The sequence below is a fragment of the Phaeoacremonium minimum genome (assembly GCF_000392275.1).
Source record: "Phaeoacremonium minimum UCRPA7 unplaced genomic scaffold PA7_03_scaffold_293, whole genome shotgun sequence".
Lineage (NCBI taxonomy): Eukaryota > Fungi > Ascomycota > Sordariomycetes > Togniniales > Togniniaceae > Phaeoacremonium > Phaeoacremonium minimum.
In genome coordinates this window covers 57,684-84,602 of record NW_006921198.1, presented here as the reverse complement: position 1 = coordinate 84,602, position 26,919 = coordinate 57,684, and the positions used below count along the sequence as shown (strand labels likewise).

Genomic DNA, 26,919 nt, shown 5'->3' with positions numbered 1-26,919 from the left:
TCTCTATGTCCAAGTCCAGTGACTAGCCGACGGCCGAGTGGCAGCAAGAGCCCTCTCTCGCGTCCACTTCGAATTCTTGTTGCTCCGTCAGGTTTCAAGGAGGCAATAGGACCGGAAGCAGTCGCAGATTGCATCGAGGCTGGACTTAGAAGGATCTACAATAGAGAGGATGGAATCATTCAGAAACTGCCCCTTCACGATGGTGGTGAAGGCTTTTGTCAGGCTCTAGTCTTCGCGCGTGGAGGCGAAATGCATGAGCTCACCGTAACTGGTCCGACTGGCAGGCCAGTCGAGTCACACTTTGGGTTGATTGAAAATCGAGAAACTGCTGTTCTGGACATGGCTGCAGCCGCTGGACTACGTTTAGTCCCTAAAAGCCTACGTGATCCCACGATCACGACTACATATGGAGTTGGTGAACTCATCAGGGCTGCACTCGACACGGGATGTCGCAAGATCATTATTGGATGTGGAGATTCTGGAACATCAGACGGAGGTGCTGGCATGTTGCAAGCGCTGGGTGCCGAATTCAAACAGGTTGATGATACACTAATTCCCAAGGCAAGCGGCGGTGCAGCATTGGCCAACCTAAAGAAAATTAGCCTGGACAATTTGCACCCGAGACTCAAAGACGTTGAGATTCAGGCAGTCTGTAATATCAAGAATGTCCTTTGTGGAGACCAGGGTGTTGCTCGAGTGTATGGTCCGCAAAAGGGGGCGTCCAAAGAGCAGGTCGAAATGTTGTCTTTGGCCCTTGAAAAGCTTGCCGCCGCGGTTCATCCAATTGTCGGAGAAGATATTGCAACCAAGCCAGGAAGTGGAGCTTCTGGTGGTCTAGGGGCTGCGATCATGCTTCTCGGTGGACAGCTCAGGGCTAGGAACGAAGCGATCAATGAGTATTTCGGTATCCATGAGATTCTGGACCAGCACTGGGACTTTGTTTTCACAGCTGAAGGTAGCTTAGACTTTCAGTCTTCAAAGGGGAAGATGACAGTTGAAATTGCGCGCCGCGCACGACAGGCCGGTGCCCAGGTCGTTGCGTTGGCCGGTACCATCGGTGACGGAGCGGATACCGTATATGATGAAGGTATTGAGGCGTTCACCAGCATCCTCAATGGACCGCTGTCTCTAGAAGATGCTATCAGAGAAACAGAAAAACTTCTCAAGGATGCTGCAGAGCGGACGATGAGAATGATTCAAATGGGAATGGCACTTCGAGAGGGAGCGCCTGCTTTTACAGTGCTTGAGAATGAGAGTTTTGAGACATTCCCTCCTGTATCTCAAACGCAACAAGGGCCTGTTCCATCTCTTGTGAAGATTGCAAGAGCCATGACGAGTTAAAGCGCAGTTGGCTCCTTGTCTGCTAGATGCAGATGGGTTTATTATGATTTATGTTGAACGAAGATTTGTGATTTAGCTCAGACAATGAATTTATATGAATACTCTCCCCAACCTCTATCCTGACAAGTGTATAATTTGGAACAGCCTGCTGAATTCAGGCTGAGGGGTGCAGTTCTTCGTATCCGTAGTGAGCTCCTGCTCCTTGCAAGGCTGCTCTTGGAAAGGCGCCATGGAAAGCAATATTGGACCGGGTACTTCATACGCTGATCTTGGAATACTAGATAAGAGTGATGGCGCCGACAGAACTGGACTCGTACCTTGTTTCTTCCTAAAGTTGTCTAGTCAATCCGCCCTACGTCTGTGTAACGAAGTACTGGGAATCTGCCAATACGATTAGCCAAATACACTCGCAATCAACTTGTAGGATATGACAGACCAACCAGTCACGGGTCTAAACCTTTCATAGAAATGCAACGCCATATCGACAAGGCTTTCGCTATCTTCCTTCGGCTAGCTTCCTATGAGCGGTAGTTTCCTGTCTTTATTTTCGGTTGCCAAGCCTCCAACGACGAGCCACCCACCATGGGCAAGGAACTCAAGCCATTTGAGCTCAAGTCGACCTAGCAGTCAGTGATATTATCTATTGGGATAATTTGCCCAATGCCTACCACTTTCATATGAATTGGACCAAGGATGTGAAGTTCACTTTACAAATCTCTACTTCGGAATACGACATCTCAGGGTATCTTAGTTCTAAGCCCAAAGGGCGAATCAAGACTCCGTTGCTATGCAACTTAACAAATGAGGATCAAATGCAGCGTGCATCAAGGTCTTAATTCAAACCACCAGCTGCAGTGGCGGTCCTTCAATCCTACTGAATGTCGGGTTGAGGCAAAATCCGATGGAATCTCCGATACCACTGATACATGCTGTGCAATGCCGGCCGGCCGGCCACATATGGCGCCATGGAACAGTGACCAACCGGATCTTACCAAGCGTTATCGCCGGTTACGCAACCGAAGATTCAGTGGGCAACCCGCCCCGGCGCCCGGCCGAGTGGGGTAATAAAAGGAGGGGAGGCTCCCTTCTGCAGCGAATACTGCTGCTCCTGTTGGTCTGATTATAAGGAAGCACAGAAGTTGATATTGTAGCAAGTCTTTAGGATACATATTGAAGATGGCGCAACAATCGAAATCAGCTTTGAAGATTGTCTTCGGTGCGATGACACTGGGAAAAGAAGGTGACATTCCTACATTGGACAATAGGCTTTTATAATCAAGTAACTGAATACCAGCGCAGGCGCCGAACAAGCACGGGTTCATAAGCTAGAAGATTGCGCTGCAATTCTCGATGTCTTCCAAAAGTTCGGCCATGATGAAATTGACACGGCACGAGTGTATGGAGGCGGAAGCTCGGAGGAGTATCTTGGGCGGCTGAACTGGCAGGGTCGAGGCATCATTATGGACACCAAGCTTTCCCCACGGAAGAAAGCACTCATTCCAGGCGCGCGGACTTACACACACAAGGCAGCCGACCTCCGGCCTGCACTACTACAGAGTTTGAAGGCTCTCAATACAGACAAAGTGAGCCAGAACGATCATCTCCTGACTGTTTTCATCTTCGAGAATGTTGCTGACACAACAAAGGTTGATATGTGGTATCTCCACGCCCCAGACCACGACACCCCGTACGAAGAGACACTTAGAGAGGTCAACAACCTGTATCAGGAAGGATATTTCAAGCGCTTCGGTATCAGCAACTATGCAGCTTGGGAGGTGGCGCAAATATGCGAGTTGTGCAAAGCCAATGGGTGGAAGAAGCCCGATGCCTACCAGGGGGTTTACAATGCGTTGCACCGAGCAGTTGAGCCCGAATTATTCCCTTGCCTAAGGTTTTACGGCATTGCGTTCTATGAGTTCAATCCATTGGCAGGCGGTTTCTTGACCGATCGATATCAACGCAACACTGCCGAGCACGAAGAGGGTAGTCGATTCGATCCGGCGAGGAATCAGGGCCAGAGTTATCGTGGGAAATACTGGAATGATGTGTATTTTGACGCGCTCGATATAATTCGACCGGCAGCGAAGAAACTGGGGTTGACAACGGCGGAGGCAGCTGTGCGCTGGGTTAATCATCATAGCCTAATGAAGAGGGAGCACGGCGATGCGATCATCATCGGAGCCAGCAGCGCACAGCAATTAGAGGAGAACCTCACGAATCTCGAGAAAGGCCCATTGCCTGATGAGCTGGTCAAGGCATTAGACGAGGGCTGGGCAATTGTAAAGGGAAGCTGTAAGCCGTATTACCACTGAGCAGGACAGAGTGACTTCTTTCAGTAAGTCCTGTCAGTCAACTATCGCGTCTCTGCCAAGCGCGTCGAGTATGTCTCAATTGACTCGATTGACGCCGGGAGGAGGCGAGGAGCCAGTGCCTTAGATATTTGAGTTACTGTCGGCTCTGTCCCGCATCGCACGCCGCTGCGCGCGGCGAGTCAGGCTCTTCAGCTTTTGAGAGCCGGAAACCCGAGTCAAATCTAGTTAATAAAAAGCCTTGCTATTAGTTCCCTTTGGAAGGCAAAACAATACGTAAAAAGCTTTGAAGAACTCATGCTTAATTCCACATATATGCGGATCGGTTATCTCTTATTGGGCATAGCGTGCGGTAACACCGTTGCTTGAATCGTCCTGCCTGTACAGTCCTTAGTGTATCGTTCGCTGATGACGTCTGACCTTGCATGGGAGGCGCTGAAACAGCCAGGACAGGCCGAAGTGACCCCTGCTGGTGCTGTAACCATCTCCGGCTTATCTCGCGCCGTCAGATTGCGCCGTCGAATGACAGCGGCCGTGATTCTTTTGCGCCCCCGCGTTCCCGCTTGCGCCAAGTCGATTGCTGGTGGAAGTCGGCAGTATTTTGCAGGAGACAGTCTTACCATGCTGCAAAAGTACGACATGGGCATCCTTGACCTCACTCCATGTCTCTCCACAGCCTGCAGAGAAGCGGCGCCGGCGGGCACTGAGACATTTTTCACGGGTAGGTTGTATGGTGGGTGGGTAGGTCTGTAAGTAACGTCGGTATGCGGTACGGTACCGTGGTATTAATGTCGTCGAGTCCCTGATCGACACAATGTCACGCTTTCCCAGCTCTCTCCCTCTTATCCTCGTTTCTACTAGTCTGGATGACAGTGTAGTATCATGTCTTCCGAGATACACCACCATTCTAGTGCCGGCAGCGGCACGGTCGATGAGAAGAAGGCTTCCTATGACCAGGATGACCTCCGTGAAGGCCTCGTCGAGGTCTCTGGCAACGCAGACTCGTTGAAGCGCCATCTCGGCAACCGCCAGATCCAATTGATTGCTATTGGCGGAACTGTTGGTACTGGTACGTGACCCAGAGAACGATGCGTCTAATAGCTATGAGCTTGGCATTCCATGCCGATGGGGATCTCATGAGGACCTTCGCTGACTAGGCTAGGTTTGTTTGTGAGTATTGGAAGCGGTCTCATGAACGGCGGGCCAGCGAGTCTCTTCATTGCCTACACCTTCTACTCATGCCTCGTCGGTCTCGTCAACAATTGCATGGCGGAGATGGCCATCTATATGCCAGTCTCTGGTTCCTTCATCCGATTCGCTGGAAAATGGGTTGACGAGGCCTTTGGCTTCATGTCCGGCTGGAACTTCTTTCTCTACGAGGCAACACTCATCCCATTTGAGATCTCGGCCCTCAATCTCGTTCTCACCTTCTGGCGGGACGACATTCCTGTGGCTGCTGTCTGTGCGGCTTGCATCGTCTTATACGGCGCCATCAATGTGTTCGCTGTCAAGTACTATGGTGAAGCAGAATTCTGGCTGTCTAGCGGCAAATTCCTACTCATTCTAATTGTCTACTCATTCACCTTCGTGACGATGGTCGGAGGCAACCCGCAACACGACGCCTACGGATTTCGATACTGGAACAACCCCGGCGCATTTGCCGAGTACATTACAACTGGCGCACTGGGGCGCTTTCAAGGATTTTTAGCCGCGCTCTGGTCTGCGGCGTTTACCATTGTGGGACCGGAGTATCTCGCCATGGTGGCAGGCGAGGCACAGAGACCGCGCTTATACCTGAAGAAGGGATTCAAGACGGTATACTGGCGATTCGGCTTCTTCTTCATCGGCGGTGCGCTTTGCGTTGGTGTCATTCTTCCATACAACGACCCGACTATGACCGAGAACGCTGGCGCGGGCACTGCAGCTGCCTCTCCGTATGTGATCGCCATGCAGAACATGGGCGTTGATGTGTTGCCGCATATCACCAACGCGCTGCTTGTGACCAGCATCTTCTCCGCCGGAAACGCATACACCTATTGCGCGATGCGGTCCCTCTACGGCCTCGCTTTGGAGGGTCAGGCGCCCAAGTTCCTGCGCAAGTGCACCAAGAGCGGCATCCCGATCTACTGCTACTGCGCGACCATGTTCTTCCCACTGCTGTCGTTCCTGTGCGTCTCGAACGGCTCCGCGCAGGCTGTCACCTGGCTCGCCAACCTGACGGAGGCGTCGCAGCTCATCGACTACATGATCATGAGCACCACCTACATCTTTTTCTTCCGCGCGATGAAGGCGCAGGGCCTCGACCGCCGCACACTCCCGTACCGTGGCTGGTGGCAGCCGTACTGCGCGTGGGTCTCGCTGGTCCTGATGACGATGATCCTCGGCTGCTACGGATACGCGACCTTCCTGCCCGGGTGGTGGGACATCGGTGACTTCTTCTCCTACTATACCATGGTGTTTGTCGCCATTCTCTCCTATGCCGGTTGGAAGGTGATCAAGAAGACCAAGGTTGTCAGCCCGCTGGAGGCCGACTTGGTGTGGGACAAGCCCATCATTGATGCCTATGAGGATTCTTTGAAGACAAAGCCCGAGGGCTTTTGGAACGAGGTCCTACAGATGTTCCGTCTCAAGAAGAAGAAGAATGAGCCCGTCGAAGCTATTTAGAGACATTTAGCGTGCAGATACGCGATAGATACCCAGTAACATATAAATATACCGTGTCTCACAAAGATCTGTGCACTTGCTGGTGGCTGCGCAAGAGTGTACAATGATATGGCGAGGTTAAAATTGAATGGGCCTCGTGATCGATAGTCAAGATGAATGTACATGGGCTGAGGACTCGGCCCGTACCCCGGTTACGGGCAATGGGTGGAGACTGTGGGGAGTTCCGGAAGATAAGCAGGTGGACTTTATAAAAGGGAGCCCACATGAACACTGGGCCATTCAATGTGCATCCAAATCATATAATATTTGTCCTAATGTCTACCGTGGTATAGCGGGGGCATTTCCCCTGATGCAATCCTCTATATGAACCTAGACGCCGGAGTGGTGATACTCTTTATCACCTAAGCCAGTATGTACCAGTTGCATCGACACTTGGCCGCCACCGCAACCATATCCTGATCCTGTTTTATTATAATACGCCTGATCCTCCGATGGAGAGTCTTCAATTAAGCTTATGCCACCTCAAAACCTCTAGATCTTCTTCAACTTGAACCCGGCCTGCACATACCTCGCGATGAGGAACACCACTACACTGGCAGCCATGGCGCAGCCACAGAACAGCTGCAGACCCAAGTAGTCGCCATGTTGGGAGCTGACAATCGCGCCGGCGATCGGGCTGCCGGTCAGCGCGCCGAAGCTCTGCACCGCGAAAGCCGTGCCAGTGCGGATGCCGATTTGTCTGATGTCTGAGATCTGCGCAATGAGCGTGGGGCCCAGACTGATGAAGCCTCCAGAGCTGAACCCGAAGAGGATTGAATAGACGATGATGGCGGCAGCGTTCTTGCCAGGGATCCAGAGCGCGAGGGTGATGATGGCGCTCAAGGCGGTGATGAGGATCATGACATTGTATCGGCCAAAGCGGTCGGCGAAGATGCCTGGCGCAATACGTCCAACTATCGACACGGCGTTGATGATAGGCAGCAGGTACGGCACTAGGGAAGGGCGCACGCCGACCTGGGCGGCTTGCAGAAGGATGTAGTTGAAGGGCAGGAACATGCCCCAGAAGAACAGGAAGCATGCCGCGACGGTGAGCACGAAAGCGGGCTCCTTGAATCCGGCGAGATATTCAGATAAAACCAGCGGCTTCGGACGCGGTGGCAGACGCGATCGAACGGTTAGACATGAGATGGTTAGGAGGCCGAGGAACAGGAAGGCAACTGCTCGAATGGCCCAAGGGAAGCCGTTCTTGGGGATCACTGAGGAAGCAAAAGTCAGTACGGACGATGAGAGAGTAGATGCAGGGTGAACGAACTGTGATTCATCATAATTGGAAGGACGACACCGCCAAGAGAGGACCCGGAAACCATGATACCAAAGGCGGCGGCACGGCGCTTGAAGAACCACGAGACTACCGACGACATGCATGCATTAAAGACGGCCGAAGAGCCAACAGCAGCGACAACGCCCTGCGCCAGGAAGAATTGATAATACTCTTTGGAGAGCGAGACCATCATCAACCCGAACACGTAGAAGATTGTGCCAATGATCAGCAGCCACCGGGGGCCGTACGAGTCGAAAAGCCGACCAAAAACGACGCCGCAGAAGGTCATACCAAAGACCTCCATCGACGGAATCCAACTAATCGTCGATTGGCTGTAGTTGCTTAGAGGGCCTGAGACATAGTACTCCTGGAACACACCAATGCAGTTGATGAGACCGAACGTGCAGAACAATCCGCACCAGCCGCCGAACACAACAAGCCACGCCTGGAAGCCACCATCCGGGAAGTCGGCGGGATTGATGCCGGGAGGAGGACCGACTGGTTGCGGTGGATTCACGCCGCCCTTCTCAAGATCGGCCTCGACGACATTTTCCGGGTCGGGGTAGATATTGGCCTCCGTCTCCTCATTCTGCGACGGTATCCTCTCTATTGAAGGACGCTTGTTAGAGGACACGGGTGCAGTGTACGGTGCGCCATCGATCTTCTCCTCGTCCCCTGTCCTGCTGGGAACCGTGCCGTTATGGGACTTCTCGTCCAGCGTCATTGACGAGTCTGAATGCCGAGAACCGGGCATTGTCCCAAAAGACTGTGTCGTTATTCCTTGATCTGCCTCTCTGATAGAAGTGTCTATCTACAAAGAGACACTGCCAAGCAGACTGACAGGTCCCTGGATCTTTGTGGCTTTTCGGGAGCAAAATAGCCAAGCAACGGGCCGCTACAGAGGCTATATTGACAGTGCAGCAAATGAGAGCGGGGGAATGAACAGGGCAACGGGTGTCAGTGGCCTGTATTCAACGATGCTTTCTGCAGCAGATTCATCAAAATTGGCAGGAAGCCCAAGTGTTGCAGCAAGAAACGAAAAGAGGGAGACCAGGTTTGAAGCTACGAGCTAAATGCCAAGTAGCGAAGATGTCGTATCACGGTCGATGAGGCTCAACACCATGAAAGCCAAGGGGGCAGTTAAATAATAATAAAGGAAATTGAAAAATCACAGTCCTCGGAGCTACGAGCGTGATGAGCAACTAAGCCCGATGATACCATGCATGGGGAATGACACTAGGGTCCCCCCTACTGGTATTCTAAAGTAGATTCGTCACTTTCCCTCGCCCGCCGCCCGCCCGTGCTCGCGACTATTTCCAGTGACTTTGACCTGGACTGCGACTGACTGTCCTCGGCCTCTAGCACGTCAGAAAGATTGACGCGAAGCCGCCGCCCAGGGTGGTGCGGTTCCAGGGGGGGAACGTTAGATTGTAACAGGCTGCCGGATGGAGCAAGAGAATATCTCCGACATCCACCATGACTATAATAACCGTGGGAGCCAATCTCACCACCAAGATCTGATTGACTCGGCCGGCGCAGTGGAGAACAGGCCACTGAGGCCAACGCTATTTCCCCAGACAAGCAGCTGAACGAGTGGCTGTACTCCCTCTCGACACAGGTCTCAGGTCGCTGCAATCAACGCCATATGACTGCTCATAATTTTCATGCTTCATATGCTCGCCCAGCGTCGCGAATGCCCCCCCTGCCCAACTAATTCATGTGACCGCGATGAACCCAGCGCCGTGGACTTCATGTGCGCCACGGAGAGTGCGGCGTTGGCAGATTCACTCATTCATTGATCATGTAGCACAATCTTACCACCGTCACCCACCACCTTGCAGCCTTCTACCAGGTCGGGATAGTGCAGTATGGGACCTGATTGCTTCCCCAGACAAGCCCAGACCGCTCGGGCTTAAGGTGAGGCAATGCGAAAGCGCGAAGGGCCGAGGTGGGGGTCAGCTCCAGAGTGAATGGCCCATTGGGCGTGCATTTTTTGGCGTGAGATTTCCTACGGCAGCAAAAAGTCCAGAGTCCGAAGTCGAATGTGGACCTACTAAGATACAGGGCTGAGAGGTACGAAAGTACTGCATAGTACCGCCGGCCGCCCCTAGAGAGTCGGAGACCGAGCCATTGGATATCCTGTCTGTCAGGGTTCAGTCTCAACAAGTGTGACAACTGGCGGGCTGATGTGCTTCATTAGTCAGTCTCTATCTGTCTCCCACTCGGCTCGGAGGTGATGAAAGCTCCCGGTTGCATGCTATACGATGTCGTCGACAGAAGCTTAGATCCTTTTATGGATCTTATCAATCGATCTGGCGCGGGATGGGACGGCTGACAAAGGAAAAAGTACGCGAACCTGCTCGGCATTGGCGCGTAAGACCGATTCTTTCTTACACAGTACGGCGACGCTCACAACTGTATGCGAGCCGAAATACACGGCACACGTCGATGATGTATGTCAATAAGGGCCACAAAGTCTGACGCATTGAGGTGATGAAAACGCGTAATGGTCCACGGCAGCGCGTTGTGCTCTGAAACTGACAAACGATAAATCATCCGTCACGATAACTTTTGTATACGCAAGGCTGTCATGCTTCGAGGCTTTCAAGCTGTCCGTTCGCATAGGTAAACAGATGTGTCGGACGTCCAGGCTCAGAACGTCCCTTCACGGGTTGGCCGATCAGTTTGAGAGACCTTCTTAGTATATGCTTGACTATGTCTGGAGTCGTTATGTTCCATTTCTGTGTTGGTACAAAGGAATTACATGCTTGGTGGATGACTGTCAACCAGCCAATATGGATGTCTACGTCCGCCGGATGGTCCACCTCAATGGACGAAATCCTTCAGGTCTTTTGATTCCTCAAAACGAACTTTCCCGTCCTTGCCAACCGTGGCAACGTGGATTGCTACAGGCTTGTCGGCCGCGCTTGATGGCGCCCCCTGGCCTGCACTGCCCGCGTCGAGCTTCTTCGGCGACACGGCGAGCTCCACCGCCTTCGGCACCACGCCGGCCTCCGAATCCGCAATCTCATTGACATCTTCCTTGGCTAAAACATCACTCACGCGAACTCCTCTGCTCGACATGAGGATTGTTGTGGGCCCCTTGAATTGCAGGAAGAGGCGATCGCCCCAGATCGACTTGCGCGCCGTTGTTCGCAGGCCGAAGAGTAGTCTAGCGAGAAACTTGTAGGTATCTGTATCGCGCATCGCCTTCCAGAATCGACTCAGACCCTCGGGCACGAGTCTCGGCGGTATCGATGGTATCTGCAGACGGAGGCTCGAGCTCTTGAGGCGGAAGGGCAGCGGTGGGTTTCGATTTACAGAGTATGCAACCACATGACTGGGGTGCACCACCAGCTCCTCCCCTTCTCCAAGAGTAACTGAATAGATCTGTCCCGGCGCGGCAAGCGCAGCCAGACCCCGGCCTGTGAGGTGCGAATTGCCCCAGTGTGCCAACGACAGCCCTCGTTGTATGCGCGGTGCGATGCTGAGGGTATGGCCTGTCCATGCGAGGAGCGCATTGCGCTGGGCGACGTTCCAATCTGTAGTTCCGTCAAGGTGAAGGATAGTGAAGGTCGTGTTTGGCGACTTTGTAGCTATGAGGGCGGTGATGGGGGAGGTCGAGGAGATGCGCTGGTAGAGAAAGGGCATTCCCAGGAGCGCATGGCGGAAAGGAGTGAGAAGAGACAGTGTCGATTGCGCCTAGATGAGCGCTCACGTTAGATTTTCCATTGTCACAATGCCAATTGAATAGGTTTCTGCCCACATTCTGAACCTTGCCCGCAACAGTGACCAATGTGCCCCGGCGGGTATAGAGCTTCTGCGATGCGGATAGCGTCACGGACAGCAGGGAGTATGGCGAGCCTAAGACTTCGAATCGAGCATCTGGGTTGCAAAGAGTGCCAATTAGCATCCAATAGCCTCTGTGCCTTGCCTTTGAGGAAGCCCTTACCTGCAGAGTCCCTGGCCAAGTCAGCGGGAGCTCCAAAAGCATCCGCTCCCACCTTCGGCGTCTCTGTGGTTGGAGATGCGCTGATCTGGATGGAGCGGCATTGCCAGCAGACATATCGAGGCCTCTTCCAGGGCAGAGCGCCCCTTGCCAGCGGCAATCGACCGCGCATCCTTGGGGCTTGGGAAATATGGCTGGTCGCTCCGGGGATCGTGATGGAGGCCGGGCCGGTTGTCTGGATGTTTTAATGCGACAAATTCCGATGATCTTGAAAATGATAGAATCAAGCCACACGCCGGCTGAAGCCACACGTGATAGCACCCCACTACCTACGTAATCTTGGGGCGCACCCGCAGTAATCAGCCACAGCTACCCAGGTCCACTAGCTTACTATGCAGTAAATGCTTAGGGAGGAGCTACAGTGGCCGTTGCTAGTGGCAACGCACCAAACAGCCCCCTGCAAAACACGCCGCAATCCACTAACATCATCAACCACGAACAGCTTCGCACTACAGCCAAAATCAAGCGGAAGCATCGTCGGCGTCGTTTACTAACCAGACAGCATTTTCTTCTTCTTTTCTCTCCTTTTCTGCTTCTCATTGCCTCTCTGTCCTCTCATGACACCGTGATCGCCAATTGGCTTGCCATTGATCGATCAATTGACATCAGATCACCAGAGACTCAACAATGTCTGTCCGAGTAGTCGCCAGGATACGACCGCTCCTCAACTCGGAGCTGGACAAGGACACTATTGTCTCTGCGGACAGCACCGAAGACGGCCGTCATGCTACTCTCGTCAAGATCCCAAACCCCAAGAATGAAGCCGAGGAGTTCTCCTTCGCGTTCAACAGCGTCTACGACCAGGAGACGTCCCAAGAAGAGCTCTTCAACGCCGAAGGCACGCCCTCACCCTCCAGACCATACCGCCATGGATACGCCATCACATTGCTAACTTCCCTGCTGCAGTCTCGCCTCACCTGAAGGCTCTCTTCCAAGGCTTTGACGTGACAATCTTTGCCTACGGTGTCACCGGTACCGGCAAGACCCATACCATGCGGGGAGGACTGAAACTGGCCGAGCGAGGCGTCATCCCCAGGCTGCTGAGCAACGTGTTCCGCCGTGGCAAGAAGATTGCAAAGGACTCGGGGGGCGAGACCGCTGTCGATGTTGCCCTGTCCTACTACGAGATCTACAACGACAAGGTGTTCGACCTCCTCGAACCCCCCGAGAAACGAACCCCGTCGGGACTTCCTCTACGAGAGGCAAATGGCAAAACACAGGTTGTTGGGCTGTCCGAGCGGTCTTGCATGGATCTGAAGGACTTTGAGAGGCTATACATTGAGGCAAACAACAACCGCGTCACGGCAGCAACGAAGCTGAATGCCCACAGCAGTCGGAGCCATGCGATCCTACGCGTCAAAGTAACGCAGACAACCGGAGACATGGTCCTTGAGAGCACTGCTTCAGCCATTGACTTGGCTGGATCAGAGGACAACAGACGGACAGACAACGGCAAGGAGCGCCTCATCGAGTCTGCTGCCATCAATAAGAGCTTGTTCGTCCTGAGCCAGTGCATCGATGCCATCTCGCGCGGTGATAAGCGTATCCCCTACAGGGAATCCAAGATGACGCGCATTCTGTCACTTGGCCAGAACAACGGCATCACAATCATGATACTCAATCTTGCCCCGATTCGAAGCTACCATCTTGATACCCTTAGCAGTCTAAACGTCAGCTCCCGGGCGAAGAGGATCGAGGTCCGAGAGATCGAGAACGAAGTAGTCTTCAAGCAGCCGCCCAGGTCAAACTCCTCGCTCACTGGCACAACCATGCAGAGACAGCCTTTGCGACCGCTTGCAAACGCTCATAACGTCCATACAGGAACCCTTGCAGCTAAGATCGTCGCTGATAAGGACAAGCCCGTCAAGGCTTTCTCGGTGTATACCGACCGCTCCAAACCTGCTACAACACCACGGCCCGCTACCGTTCATGCCTCGCTACAAGTCCGTCGCTCCAACTCCAACAAGCGGCCATCCGATTCCAATGACCAAGCCGCCCGCCCCTCGAAGCTAGCACGCCCTTCCATCCCAGCCCCAATGGTGCGATCTCATCCGACGGGTCTTCCCGCCCAGCCTCCTTCCATCTCCGCCGAGCAGATTGAGGCCATGGTAGAACGCAAAGTGCAAGAGATTCTCGCCTCCCGCGCCGCACAAGCATCGCAACTCGAAACGCCCGCCCCACAACAGTCCATGGCAAACGAGATCAGCGAGGCAGTGCAAAAGCGGCTGGATGCGTTGGAGCGTAGGATTGATGACGGGCGACAAGACGACGCACGCTCAGATGGACTGCGCTTCCTGCTCTTGGCGCGGCAGCAGAAGGAGAAGGGCGAGGACGAGGCCGCGTTGAAATACTACGAGATGGCCTTGCCGTACTTCCCTGGTCAGGCGAAACTGCTTGGCAAGATTGAGAGGCTGCGGACAAAGCTGGCCGGGATGAGCGGAAGCGCCAATGATCCCAGCTCGGCTCTCGCGGGAATGAACTCTCAGGAGTCAGCCACCAGCAAGCCACGAGCGCAGAAGAGGCACCCGAAAATGGCCGTACTGGATGACGATCATGACGATTCGTATCACGATGGCGGTGATGCTGATGTGGATGACGAGAGCTTTGTCGGTCGGTCTCATGCAAAAGCGAGCCGGAAACCGAAAGTGAAACTGGCAAAGTCGATCATGGCCGGCGACTCTGATGATGCAATGACACCACGCAAACAACAGCTACTCAACATTATCAACTCTCGCGATCTTGGCGCCATCAAGGGGCTCCATGGTTTCGGTGCGAAGAAAGCCCGCGATCTGGTCGACTACCTGGATCTCATGGGCGATGACGAAGGTGGGCGTATCGAGTCGATGAATCAGTTGCGAAGCGTGCCCGGCATGGGCGGTCGCACGCTCGAGAGAGCTTATGAAGGTCTAGTGAGCGCGATATAATACAAGCGACATTTGCCGTATCCCACTATCCTGGGAAGAACAGGCTGGGGAGCATATTCTGGATGGTGCATTGCATGGCGTTGTCGGAGTCGAAAGGTTTATAGGAACCATGGTATACAAGGATAAATGTACGATTGTTTGTGTTGTTTATAATACCATCATGTTACGGCATAAGCCGTGGTCGACTCAATGTATGTCCTCCGTGCTATCGTGACCGAACCATTGACCGTAATGAATTGGGTATGTGCAACTTCCAACGTGTTCTCCCGAAATTTTCTTTGTCACATAAGCCTGGTCGAAGCAATGTCTCTTTAATTCTAAGGACATTTCTACTGACTGTCAACAGTATAAAAGCTTCCAGCCTTGCTGCCGTCCACTGCCTCGACTGTCATTCTGTCCACTCCACTGTTCTTTTCCATACGCGACCTGTGATGACACGCTCAAGAGTAGAATTGGAAGCTACACTATTCACGCTGTCTATTGCCTAGTTGACTCTATCCAACGACGTCTGTCGAGCAGCTGAGGTCGCCAAATTTTAGTGTAATTCAAATCGGCGAGTTCCCACGGCGTCTACAGAATTGAAGATGGTCGAATTCTCTGCAGACCAGAAGTTGTAATCGGTTACTTCTATGAGACTCCTTGATTGACTTGTTATCTATCCGCACTCGATTTATCTAGATTTACTGGTCAAGATTCTTCCCGGAGACATATTTTCCTTGAGGGACAAAGACGCGGTGACTTTTCGGACAGTTCCACAACTCGGAAAGAAACACACTTCAAAGTCGTGATACAAGAAAACGCGGTATAAGGAGGCAGCTAAAGTGTGATTAGAGTAGAAAACTGAATAGAACGAGAACAAAACAACAATATAGAGCACTCATTCTGTCCAAATGGCCTTCAGACTTGTAAATACCCCTCGATTTGCTCCCTACGAGCGACTATCACCTTCTCAGCTTCAAGATGAGTTAGCAAACAAATCAGTCTTAATCACAGGCGGCGGCAAAGGAATTGGCGCTGCAATCGCGAAATCGTTTGCCGAAGCTGGAGTATCTCGCATTCACATATCCGGTAGAGACCAGAAGAACCTCAACGCCACCGCTGACGAGATCATCTGCGCGTTTCCTGCCGTCCAAGTGGTCTGTCATGTCACAGACATTGTCTCAGCGTCTGACGTCGCCGAGCTATTCCAAGATATTGGCACAGAGTCGCCAGACGTTCTGGTCAACAATGCAGGCTACATGCCCAACGCTTGCCCCTTTGCCGAAGCCGATCTACACGACTGGTGGCGTGGCTTCGAGGTAAACATCCTCGGCACTGCGCAAGTCGTCCAAGCATTTCTTCGGCATCGCCGCGCCAACTCGCAGCAACGAGACCAACTGCTGCCTCCCGCTGTCGTGCTCAGCCTCAACACAGCCGCGGCGCTTAACTACCCCGTCCCATCCAGCACCTCCTACGCCTCAAGCAAGGCGGCCCTCGCCCGCTTCAACGAGCTCCTTGCTGTCGACGTTCCTGAATCCGAAGCGCGTTTTGTGGCGCTTCATCCCGGCGTCGTCAAGACGGACATGTATGACAGAAGCCCCGGTGCACACCTCGCACCGGTAACGGAGGCAAAGCTGACTGGAGATTGGGTTGTGTGGGCTGCGAGCAGGGAGGCCGACTTCTTGGCTGGGAGGTTTGCATGGGTGAATTGGGACGTGGATGCGTTGGTTAGCAAAAAGGAAGAAATCATTGAGGGAAATCTTTTGAAGACGGATTTGAAGGAGGAAAAGTGGCGAACAGAACTTTGAATAATGCCAGATCTGCTTCGAACACCTTGTTGTCTCTGAACACGCAAAAAGCAAGAAAAAGGACAACCGCGCAACATCTTCTCTCTGAACTCATAATATTGTATTAGAAGATATTCATACGAGCATCATGTTTTGATGATAGGGAAAATCCACCAGCTAAATACTAACTATACATAAGACGAATTCACCGTTTCATTAAGCGAATGAAGCTGTGTATCAAGTCGATCGAGAACCTTATAGGTGTCCTTATGAGAAGTTGCCGTCGCCACTACATCTCGGAGTGTCCCAGCAATTTCTATATATTTGCGAACACGGTCTTGCACATCCGTTTCACCACTCTCTGCGCTCCCACTACTTGGAAGCAGCTTGAATCTTGTCATACTACCAGGACGTGCTTGAAGCAGCTCTTTGCCATGTGTGCATGTCCAGAAACAGACTCCGGCACAGATGTTACGCAAGATCGATGGCGCCATGTCGACCAAGGAATGCTGCGTGTTGTCTGGGCCCTGAACGCTATACTTTCTGCTCCATTCAGATACCTCGACGACTCGATGAGCAACGCGCAGTGTCTCATACTCAACACGGTGGGCAACCATTTCCGCCTCGAAAGTCGATTCGAGTGAAATGCCATATCTATCGACACAGTCCTCTATCTGCATATAGAGATTGGCTTCTAAGAACAATAGCACTGTGCGATGAAGCAGGATCGTTTGGCTTGTCTCTGCTGAAGCTAATGCCGTGTGCTCTCTGACTGATCTCGGCTTCTCCGCGTCAATAAGCTGTGTTCTTAGATGTTTCGGGCAGCTCTTATGACGCCAGTGATCGAGCTGATCATAGATTGACAGAATATGAGTGGGTTTGACACCTTTGCGCCGTACCGTGTGATTACACAGCAGCTGCATTATCTTCCGAGCTATGATAGCTAAGACAAGTATCGCGTCTAGGTAGCCTCCATCGCCTTGCAAAGGGATCTTCTCTGCAAGGCCATCATCGTCATCTGGGATACGGGATAGACTCTTGCAATCCAAGCTATGAAAAGCATCTAGCCCATAGACATGCCAAAATAGAAGTGTACGGCGCTCCTTTGCCCGTGCCAGCATTCCTGATGAGACTGAATTTGTTGATCCGTGGTCCTGTATTTGAGACTGTAGAATCATCAAAACAAGAGAGTCGTGGTTGAAAAATAGCCGTTCCAGGTGCGATTGAAGTGATGAGCGATTGCTATCATCATATTCGAAATGAACCATGAGTGCTAATGCCTCAAGATCGTCCAAACGCATCACACCTCCGCTAGAGCCTACTTCCTGAGCTCCCAGGAATACATCTTTGAACCTCGTTGCGAGGCGCTGCTGGATCTCCCATTTGTCAGCCACCTCTAGAAAGGGTATGCCACGGCAAGCAATGGCACAGACAAGGGCATCGCTACACCGATCGGCTTCGAAGTCTTGCCAGAATGCATCTTCCAAAACAACTGGTAGAGAAAGAGCTGCGAGGTCGAAGTATGCATGCAATGCTCCGAAGAAAGTGTTGGAGTTGAGGTTGCAACTCTGCCAGTAACTCTGGCGGTCTGGAGTATCAGGATGAGGGGTGGTAATGAGCTGATGTTGCCGTTGGTCACTCATCTGATCTCCCGCAGCAGCCGATACATCTCGTTGATTCGGCATGACGGGTGCGCTGCCCCAACATGGCGATTCGTATTCCGTGACAAAGATCTCATCCAAGAAGAAAATGCTGTCGGAGCATAGGTCGAAAGGGGAGGCGTCCAGAAACGGGAGATATGGTAGTTCATCTGCAGGAGTTGTTGTAGCCTGTGTTGTCTGTGAAGCTGTTGGAGGAATGGACGAGGAACTGATACTATCATGTGGAGAAAATGAGGTTGTGCTTTGTTCGGCTACATTGCCATCCACGGCCACCTTCTGAGCATTCGCCTGTCGCCGTCGGCGAACACGGATATCATCAGTCTCATCGAGACGGCATTCGACTTCCCGTAAGTCACACTGGGAACACCCCGAGTGGCCCTCATTAGCGCGGGACGAGCGATCGCATTTTATCTTTCGCCGATGGCAAAAGTCACACGATCCTCGCTCTACTCCTCGCCTGAGCCGCATTCTTGGCATTTAGAAGTCGTGGACTCCGCGGTTTCTGGATCTGTGTTCTTGTGGCCCGGCTTGGGCAATGGGGAATTTGCGGGAGTTATACGGGAGTGGCGTAGGAGCTGACATGTATACTCTCGGTGACGGCTTAGTGACGGCTGAGCGGGCATTATGCGGCGAAAAGACGGGAATATTGCGGCGATAGGCAACGGCCAAGGTGAAGTGCTCTACCAAGGAGGGACGAGTACATAAATCAAATCGCAGGAAAATCAAAGACTATCCAATGAATTTTCCTTTGTAAAGGTTCTTTGTTATTATTAACTTTTGAATTGATCCCTCCTACGATCATGAACAATACTGCGAGCGAGATACCGCCAAATGGCGTTGGTGCGCTTCCATTTACACCGCAATACAAGACAAATGCCGCTTTCGTAGCCATTTTCACCATTCTTCTACTTGTACAGACCCTTCTCACAACTCGAAGTCGCCGTTATTATGGCTATGCATTTGGAATGCTTAGTGGTCTGCTATTGGAGCTATTAGGATATGTTGCTAAAGTCCAGCTGTCTCATAATCGATTGAACAAGAATGCATACATCATGTGAGATCCGTTACAATTGCGAGTATCCGCGCGAGGTAATATCTAACATAAATCGCGCCTACAGGTACATTATCGGCTTGACCTTAGGCCCTACATTTCTATCATCATCATTGTATCTTGGCATAAGCAAGTTTCAGTTGCGACTCAAAGAAGCCCGCCGCTCGAGGATTGGCCCCCGGCTCTTCGCAACATTATTTATCCTTGGAGACTTCCTTTGCCTATGCTTCATTGGTGTAGGTGGCTCTCTTGCAGCCATCTACGCCTCGAACCCGATCGGTGTGGATCTGATGATCGCTGGATTAGGAACCCAAGTTCTCTTTACAGCAATCTTTTGCGTTGTTGTTGTAATTACGTACCTAAAATTGCGGGAGAATTTAGTTCAAGTTGAGATATATCGTCTCATACTTTTGAGTAAGTCGCCGGCCCCGCTCAGGAGCTACCATTGAGTCTATGAATTGCTACTGATAATGATATAGGTGTTGCTGCTGCGTGTCTTTTGATTCGTTCTTGTTGGCGGGTAGCAGAGCTGAATGACGGTTTCAATGGACCCCTGGCATCTAAAGAGAAGATATTCATTGCACTTGACAGCTCTCCAATGACCATGATGTCTATTATCCTCACCGTACTCCATCCGAAGCTCTGGTCTCAAGACAGCCACGTTGAGTTCAAGACATCCAAAGGTGGTTTTTGCTAGGGCTAGACGGCTTCTTTTTTTCGGCAATTTTGGTTGTGAGCATGATCATGGAAATTTAATAGCTCAAGCTAAGTAGACGCTATTCAGTTAAGATACAAGAATTCAAGTATCTTCTTTACGAACTATACATAGACCAAATTGCAATTTGTGTCTCGACTGCTGTATGACTGAAGTCAAGCTGATATGTGGCATCTGGTTGATTACTTGTGATTGGTTGTTTCCATTGTGGGTCGTGATAACAAAGGTGGTGGGGATTCTGAGTGATGAGCTTCATGGGTCCTTATCGCTCAGCACTAGGCGCCCCCTCACAAGATCATCTTCATCATGTCACCGTTGCTCCAGCACGCGCTCAAAGACTTGAGAAAGACCACCAGCCAGGCCATTACTTATATGCACAGTCCATCACAACACTCGCTTCATAACGATGGAGGAGCGTGATCTCGAATGCCATCGGCCCGCGAAACGACGACGAGTAGCTGAGGAAGCTCGACGGCGAGCAGTACGTGCCTGCACGAGATGCCGCCGCCTGAAGGAGAAATGCAATGGCCAACAGCCATGTCAGCGCTGCTTCAGATCAGGCCATGCATGTGAGTTCACAGCTACTGAAGCAGCCGCCACTGGTGCCGCTAGTCGCCCTGTAACATCCTCGTGCGTTCAAGACGAGCAACATGATGAAGAGCGCATTCAGTGTCTCGAGAAATTGGTATCACATCTATTGGGAGATGTTCCAATGGACATCAACAGCCTCCGTCGTATTAGCGAAAGGATTAACAGCTCACAAAGGGCGGGAATGGAAGCCGATGAGTTGGACGAGGTGACGCTCGAGCACGAGAACTTTACGGTCAAGACATTATCACAAAGTACAGCGCGTATGTTAAGTTCGTGGCTTGATTAACTACACAGAGCTAACGAAGTTAGACTATTCGGGAGAGTTCTCACATTGGAACTTTTCTCAGAAAGTACGTCAGCGGCTTGTGCAATTTCTTGGTACGGGCTTACCGACGCAAGACCGGAGTGATGTCGACACAGCAGCTAGTAGATCAGCTGGGCCAGCTCGAGGATCGAGAGGAAAGAAAGAAATATTGGAATACTGGAGAGCTACACAGCTTCAGTCACCAAGATCACTTGTGATGAGCGTCATCAACTGCCTACCTCCGCGCCATGTCTCCAAATTTCTGGTACAGATGTATTTCAAGTTCGCACAAACCAATTGCTTCTATGTTGAAGAGAAATGGTTGAGGTCAAAACTCGCTCTTCTCTACGAAAGGCCTGGCGATGTCACTACCGGAGATGCAGCGTGGATTTGTGCCGTGCTTATGGTCTTGGCTATTGGGACGCAATTTGCACATCTCGCTGCTGGCCCTCCCCCGGTGTCAACGGCAAATAGCTCCGATGACGAGTCCTCTGCGGAGGAAGACGTTGGACTTACATTTTATCAAACAGCATCCAAGCTGATACCAGATATCATCACTATCGCCTCATTGGAAAGCGTACAGGCATGTTTGTTGCTTGCACATTATGCACTGCCGCTCGATACACAAGGGCTGGCTTATACATATCTTGGCTTAAGCATCAAGATGGCAATTCAGAACGGAATGCATCGAAAGTATGGTGGCGTTGACCTAGATGCATGGACGATCGAAATGAGAAACCGGCTCTGGTGGACCGCATATACGGTTGAGAGGTCTGTCCAATCGTCAAACCAAAATTACAAACAATGACAGCTAACATTTGGAAAGACGAGTCAGTGTACTTCATGGACGACCTGCTTCTGTTTCGCCAACAGAGATAGATGCCGATCTACCAAAAGACGTCCCAGAATTTAGGCAAGAAGAGACACCAGGCTTACAATTTTTGAATATGTCAGCATTAATAGATATGACGGTGAGATTAAGTGATGCGGCAAATGCCATGTAAGTTAGTCTTTCCCAAAGTGCCTAGATGGTCTTTTCAGATGCCTGGTTAATAACAATATAGTACTCTGCTTCGAAAATGCCCTAAATCTCTCCAAGCTACCTATTTCGAGAGGATCATAGAAATCTGGCAGAACTTACACACTTGGTGGCTGAATCTCCCGGAAGATGTGCGCAATCCATCAATAAACGACCGGATGTTTCGATCTCATCTACATTTGAAGCTGTCCTTTCATCTCGTGGAGATATTCATAGGCCGTCCTTTCATATTCAGCGACAAGACTGAAGCGTCTCCGCAAGCCAGCACCCCTCAGACGCATCAGCCGGATCGCCCCAGCCGCCGAGCAGCTCTTATCGATGGTGCTATCAGTGCTGCTGTTGACGTCATAGGTCTGTGCAAGTTGCTACATGACAAGAAAGGTCTCGCTCGTGCGAGTTACACGGAATTTAGTTCTTGTCGGGCGGCTTTACTGTTATTGCTAGCGCAAAGTCTCAGGGAGTACGAGGGAAAGACTGGCGAAGTTATATCGCTTGGTATTCGGCTCTTAAAGTCCATGGCGATGGGAAACAACGTATCGACACGATCCGAAACCTCTGTTATCGAGGCCATTGAGACCGCTGTTCGAAAGCTACATTCTCGCATAGCACACAATGCAAGCGGAGTGGTATGTGATGAATTAGAGCAAGAAAGTTCTAAAGCTGGGTATGAACGTTTCAGAGAATGGACGTCGCTCTGGAAGATGCCGGAGACGGACGAAGAGAATGTCATCGATGGTCAAGGATGGCGCGATACCATACAGTCATCATTTTACGGCAGTGGACCAAGTGGGACAAGCAGCTTTGATTCGATTCCAGGCTCTCAAATTTGGGACACATCTGGAATATCTGATTTTGGAATGGCAGATATAATGCATGCTTTCCCACAGGGAATTCTGGGAGGGGACTTGGATGAATGGTCACGATGGTGCTAAAGTTATTTCAGATTTTGAGGCCCTCAAAGTGCTGCTCCTATGTGGACCAAGGCGATATTTTGTCGTGCCAGGTATCCTTAGCCCTTGGATGTTCAACTTCTACGAAAAGAAACAATAGAGCTGCTTGATAATATTCAAGGTACAATGTTTAGCCCCGCATGGAGTGTCATTGCAGCTTCTGTTGCTAAGCATCTATGAAAGTCTGAAGTATGAACCATCCTAGTCCACTGCATTCCACTCTCTCTAACTTCTATAAGTGAATACACTCACCCAAATACGATGTTCTTGATAGTTTGCACTGGATCCCATTTCTTGATTTTCATCGTGCCATTCTGAGAATCTGATTCCCTCCTGATTCGGTCTTCCTCATCAAAAGCCCTAGCTTCACTGAAGTCTACCTCTTTCGGCTTCACGAGCTTGGTCTTGAACCACCACTAGAATTTAGTATTAGCAAATCCCTATTATGAAACTTTGGTGAAGCTAAGGATAGTGTGTAAAGCTTACCTTGTATGCGACATAGTCAACGATGAATAAGGGCAAGGCAAGGTAAATCGTGAAGAAAGCCTCAGCAGAAGGTGGAGAGCCAGAAGGGAAAAGAGCCAGATAGAATTCGCAACCCATGATGAAGAGGATAATGACCATAGAAAGGTATTGAAAGTACGGAGCAAATGGTGCTCTAAATGCTAGTGTCTTTGGGTCGATGCCCTGAGCCTTGAGCGCTCGTCGAAAACATATGTGACTAACGTTCATTGAGAGCCAACTAAGAAAGGTGGCAATGGCAACCTGAAGGATTGTCAAGTTTTGATTGAAAGTATTGACACGAACAGACTTACTAAAGATGCGAACCAGTTATAAACCTTGACTGCTGTCTTGTTCAAGTTGAGGTAACATAAACCGCCACCTAAGAGAGTACAGATTATCAATGAAAGCCATGGTCGACCGCGGCTATCTTTCTTGCCAAAGACTGGGTGGATGATTCTCAGGTCAGCCAGCGCTGTCAACGCTCGACTAGATATGTAGACACTGGTAACTCCGCAACTGATCACAGTGAGGAAAATGAATCCATTGATGGTATGTGCCAGCCACATCTGATTCCCGTGTTTGAGGGCAATGACAAATGGGCTGCCAAGTGTGCCTTGCCCATTCACAAGGTCCGGGTCATTATACGGCACTACCATCCCCACGAGCCAGATGTTGAGAATGAAAAAGCAAAAGATGCGCCAGAATATCGGCATCACAACGGATTTGATTGTCTTTCGAGGGTTTATTGCCTCGCCGGCAATGATGGCAATATGCTGGGCTGGATTGGATTAGTATCTATGTCGAAGTTTGCTATGATCTACAGTTGGCACATACCTGAACCAAAGCTGAAGGCAGCTTGAACAAAAGCTTTCGCGATGCCTTTCATTCCACCAGTAAAAGCACCTGGCGATCTCCAATAATGAAAGACAAGAGGCCCGTGTGTAGCTGGCACGCCTCCCGATGCCATGATGAACATGAAGAAGATCATGACGAATATTGCGAGAAGCTTGACCCAAGACATGACAAATTCGATATGACCATACCATCTTACCGGAAACAGGTTGGGTATGGCTGTGATGACCAGAAACAGCGTGATGTATGCGGCTAAGGGCACCGCATTCGACTCCGGCCAGAACTTTAGTACGCTCACAGCCGCAGTGATCTCGGCAGGTATTATCATCACCCACTAGGCAGAGAAAAGATGTGGGTTAAAAGATGCAAAGATTTTTTTCAGCGTGTATCTCACCTGAAACCAGAAATTCATGCCCTCCGCAAATGCCAACGCTGGATCGACGTACTCCGCTGCTTGCCGTATGAATCCTCCATGAACGGGCCTATACGTGGTCATTTCGCCGATAGACATGTATAAGTTCCACACGATGAAACTTTGCCCATATTAGAACTCTTTCGTTACACAAGAAGAGATAGGGGAGCACTCGTACGATTGAAGAGTATATGCAATAGCAATCCCTCCTGGTCCAGCTGCTTGTCGTTAGAATTCGAGAGAAAGTGAATGGTGTTTTCGAGACCATACCTGCTTTGAGAGCCTGACCGGTACCGACCCAAAGCCCAGTCCCAATACCGGCACCGAATGTCATCATCATGATTTGTCTCTTCGTGAGTTTGCGATGATAGCCTGCGGTGGCCACGGTGTTGACGGTGACGTTAATAGGAGTAACGACCACTCCTTCACCGAATCCTTCACTGACGGTATGGCCCAACTCCAAATCATTGCCAGTGTCATTGCTGACCTTCTTCTCTTCAGCCATCTTGCCGACTATTCAAGGTGGAGAACTTGTGTGTATGTCGATGTATTCAGTTGCATGTAGCCGAGTCAAGAGTCCGAATCGACGTCGAGTTAGCTCGAGGGAAGTTGTGGTGGGTAATATAAGCACGTTCAGAGATTCGAATGTCTTCTAACCCTAAGCAGAAGATAAGATCCCGAAAGACACAAGTTTTAATACTCGATCCTTGACTTGCTATCTCTACCCTTGCTAATTTCGGTCTACACAGCGGTCCCTCCGACACCCATCCGTAAGAGTGGTGGCCACCTGGGCCAAGTAGCAAAGACCCACGGTATTCATGTCACAAATTTAGCGTGCTTTGAGGGCGTATAAGCCTGACGCCCCCGCAACTTGGTGGGCAGAATAAGTCACTGCACGACCCGCCGATCCCCTGTGCAGTGCACCGGCCCGGGTTCTCCTTATCACCACTTGCCACCCCGCACACGGGAGAAGTCGCCTGGGCACCGACAAACCTTGTCATGCCAATGCTCTTTTCACAAGGTTTATATCTGCGAGTTTAAGAATCTAGGTCTCTATTTCGGTGACATTTGGTGCTGACCGTGTGCTCTATCGAATGTTGTTTATCGTCTCTCTCGCGTCTACAGATATTTGGGTACGTCAGGTGTTTCGATCACGTCACTAAGGTACTGGCATCATCGTATTCTCATAACCACTTTTTGTGAACCTCTTCACAGCATCTTTGAGACTTTCAGTATCTACGAACCAATCTTCAACATGGCTTCTGACAAAAACGTGGTCTTCGATGTCGTAGGCACTCTTGTCTCTTATGATCATCTGTTTGAGGCCATTGAAACACGCTTTGGCCAAGAGCGACTCAAAGAAGCTGGGATCAATGCTAAGTTGCTGGGACATTGTTGGCTCGAGGCAGGAGAGCGCGAATACACGTATCTCAGCCTATCAGGCCGGTACATAACATTTTTCAAAGTCTTTGAGGCCCTCTTCTACCGCATGCTTTCTTATGCTGGAGTCGCGGAACCACACAAGTTTGCAACACCTGAGGATGTTCAGTATCTAACCACAGAGTGGCGGCGTCTTGGATTGAGGCCTGGGGCCGCTGAGTGCGTGAATAAGCTGAGAGACGCCGGCTTTACAGTTTGGTGTTTCACAGCAGGGGATTTGCAGCGTGTGGGGGGGTATTTCAAGCTCGCTGGGGTCGAGATGCCACCCGAAAATCTACTTTCATGCGACACAACAGGTGTAGCGAAGCCACAACCCGAGGCTTATAAGCCCCTATTAGAGCGACTATCTGCCAGTGGTGCTAAGCCATGGTTTGCTGCCGCGCATATGTGGGATGTCTCTACGGCACGGACAGTCGGGTAGGTGATACCTAATTCTCAAAAACCGTCGAGGCAAAGTACTAATGCTGTTACCCAGTTTTCGAGGCGCATACTGTACTGTTCTAGAGTCTGATCCGATGCATGAAATTTTTGGAGACATGGACGTTGTTGCAGACACACTTCCTGCCATGGCTGACAAGATTATTATTACTGCAAAATAGATAGTCTAGAAATAGTATAAATGTATAGTGATAAAGTGATATAAGACTATGCTTAAGTATCCTAAGCTTATAGATGAGGAGATTGGCTTTTTAGCTTTTAATACTATAGTTTGATTTTATAATCAACTGGATCTAACCAGTTATGATCACCTACCTTTGTGAATATTGCTTAAGTATCTTTCGACCTATTTTAGGATATAAATCTAAGGACCCTTAAGCTACCTATCGATGTACTAATAGGAAGGATCGTTATACTAGATAGAAAAAGCTTAACTTTTTAGCTTTTAGTAATTTAGTAAGTTGATTATAGATACTTAAATTACTTTAAGGATCTAACTAGTTATAATTATCCTTTGTGTGTGTTTTTTTGCTGTACGACTGGTGGGGGTGTCCGAGTGGTGGGTGCTGGACGGTAGAATCCATCAGATCAAGTCAGTCCTGCAAGCAGAGACCTATTAAGGCCTCTG

At 50.7% G+C, this 26,919-nt stretch overlaps 6 protein-coding genes across 6 annotated transcripts; 4 read left to right on the top strand and 2 right to left on the bottom strand.

The window, feature by feature from the left end:
* Positions 1-4,532: 4,532 nt before the first annotated feature.
* Positions 4,533-6,314, top strand: UCRPA7_3909 (putative general amino acid permease agp2 protein; the record flags this gene model as incomplete). Its single annotated transcript, XM_007916476.1, has 2 exons — positions 4,533-4,719; positions 4,813-6,314. 2 exons carry the CDS (start codon positions 4,533-4,535, stop codon positions 6,312-6,314), a joined length of 1,689 nt encoding a protein of 562 aa, XP_007914667.1.
* A 531-nt stretch (positions 6,315-6,845) lies between these two features.
* Positions 6,846-8,389, bottom strand: UCRPA7_3908 (putative riboflavin transporter mch5 protein; the record flags this gene model as incomplete). Its single annotated transcript, XM_007916477.1, has 2 exons — positions 6,846-7,570; positions 7,627-8,389. 2 exons carry the CDS (start codon positions 8,387-8,389, stop codon positions 6,846-6,848), a joined length of 1,488 nt encoding a protein of 495 aa, XP_007914668.1.
* Positions 8,390-10,461: 2,072 nt separating this feature from the next.
* On the bottom strand, positions 10,462-11,286 carry UCRPA7_3907 (putative mitochondrial protein; the record flags this gene model as incomplete). Its single annotated transcript, XM_007916457.1, has 1 exon — positions 10,462-11,286. The coding sequence occupies one exon, from the start codon at positions 11,284-11,286 to the stop codon at positions 10,462-10,464; it is 825 nt and encodes a 274-aa protein (XP_007914648.1).
* A 985-nt stretch (positions 11,287-12,271) lies between these two features.
* UCRPA7_3906 (putative kinesin heavy chain protein) lies at positions 12,272-12,565 on the top strand (the record flags this gene model as incomplete). Its single annotated transcript, XM_007916475.1, has 1 exon — positions 12,272-12,565. One exon carries the CDS (start codon positions 12,272-12,274, stop codon positions 12,563-12,565), a length of 294 nt encoding a protein of 97 aa, XP_007914666.1.
* A 71-nt stretch (positions 12,566-12,636) lies between these two features.
* Positions 12,637-14,568, top strand: UCRPA7_3905 (putative kinesin-ii 95 kda subunit protein; the record flags this gene model as incomplete). Its single annotated transcript, XM_007916478.1, has 1 exon — positions 12,637-14,568. The coding sequence occupies one exon, from the start codon at positions 12,637-12,639 to the stop codon at positions 14,566-14,568; it is 1,932 nt and encodes a 643-aa protein (XP_007914669.1).
* An 890-nt stretch (positions 14,569-15,458) lies between these two features.
* Positions 15,459-16,355, top strand: UCRPA7_3904 (putative short-chain dehydrogenase reductase sdr protein; the record flags this gene model as incomplete). Its single annotated transcript, XM_007916462.1, has 1 exon — positions 15,459-16,355. One exon carries the CDS (start codon positions 15,459-15,461, stop codon positions 16,353-16,355), a length of 897 nt encoding a protein of 298 aa, XP_007914653.1.
* Positions 16,356-26,919: the final 10,564 nt, after the last annotated feature.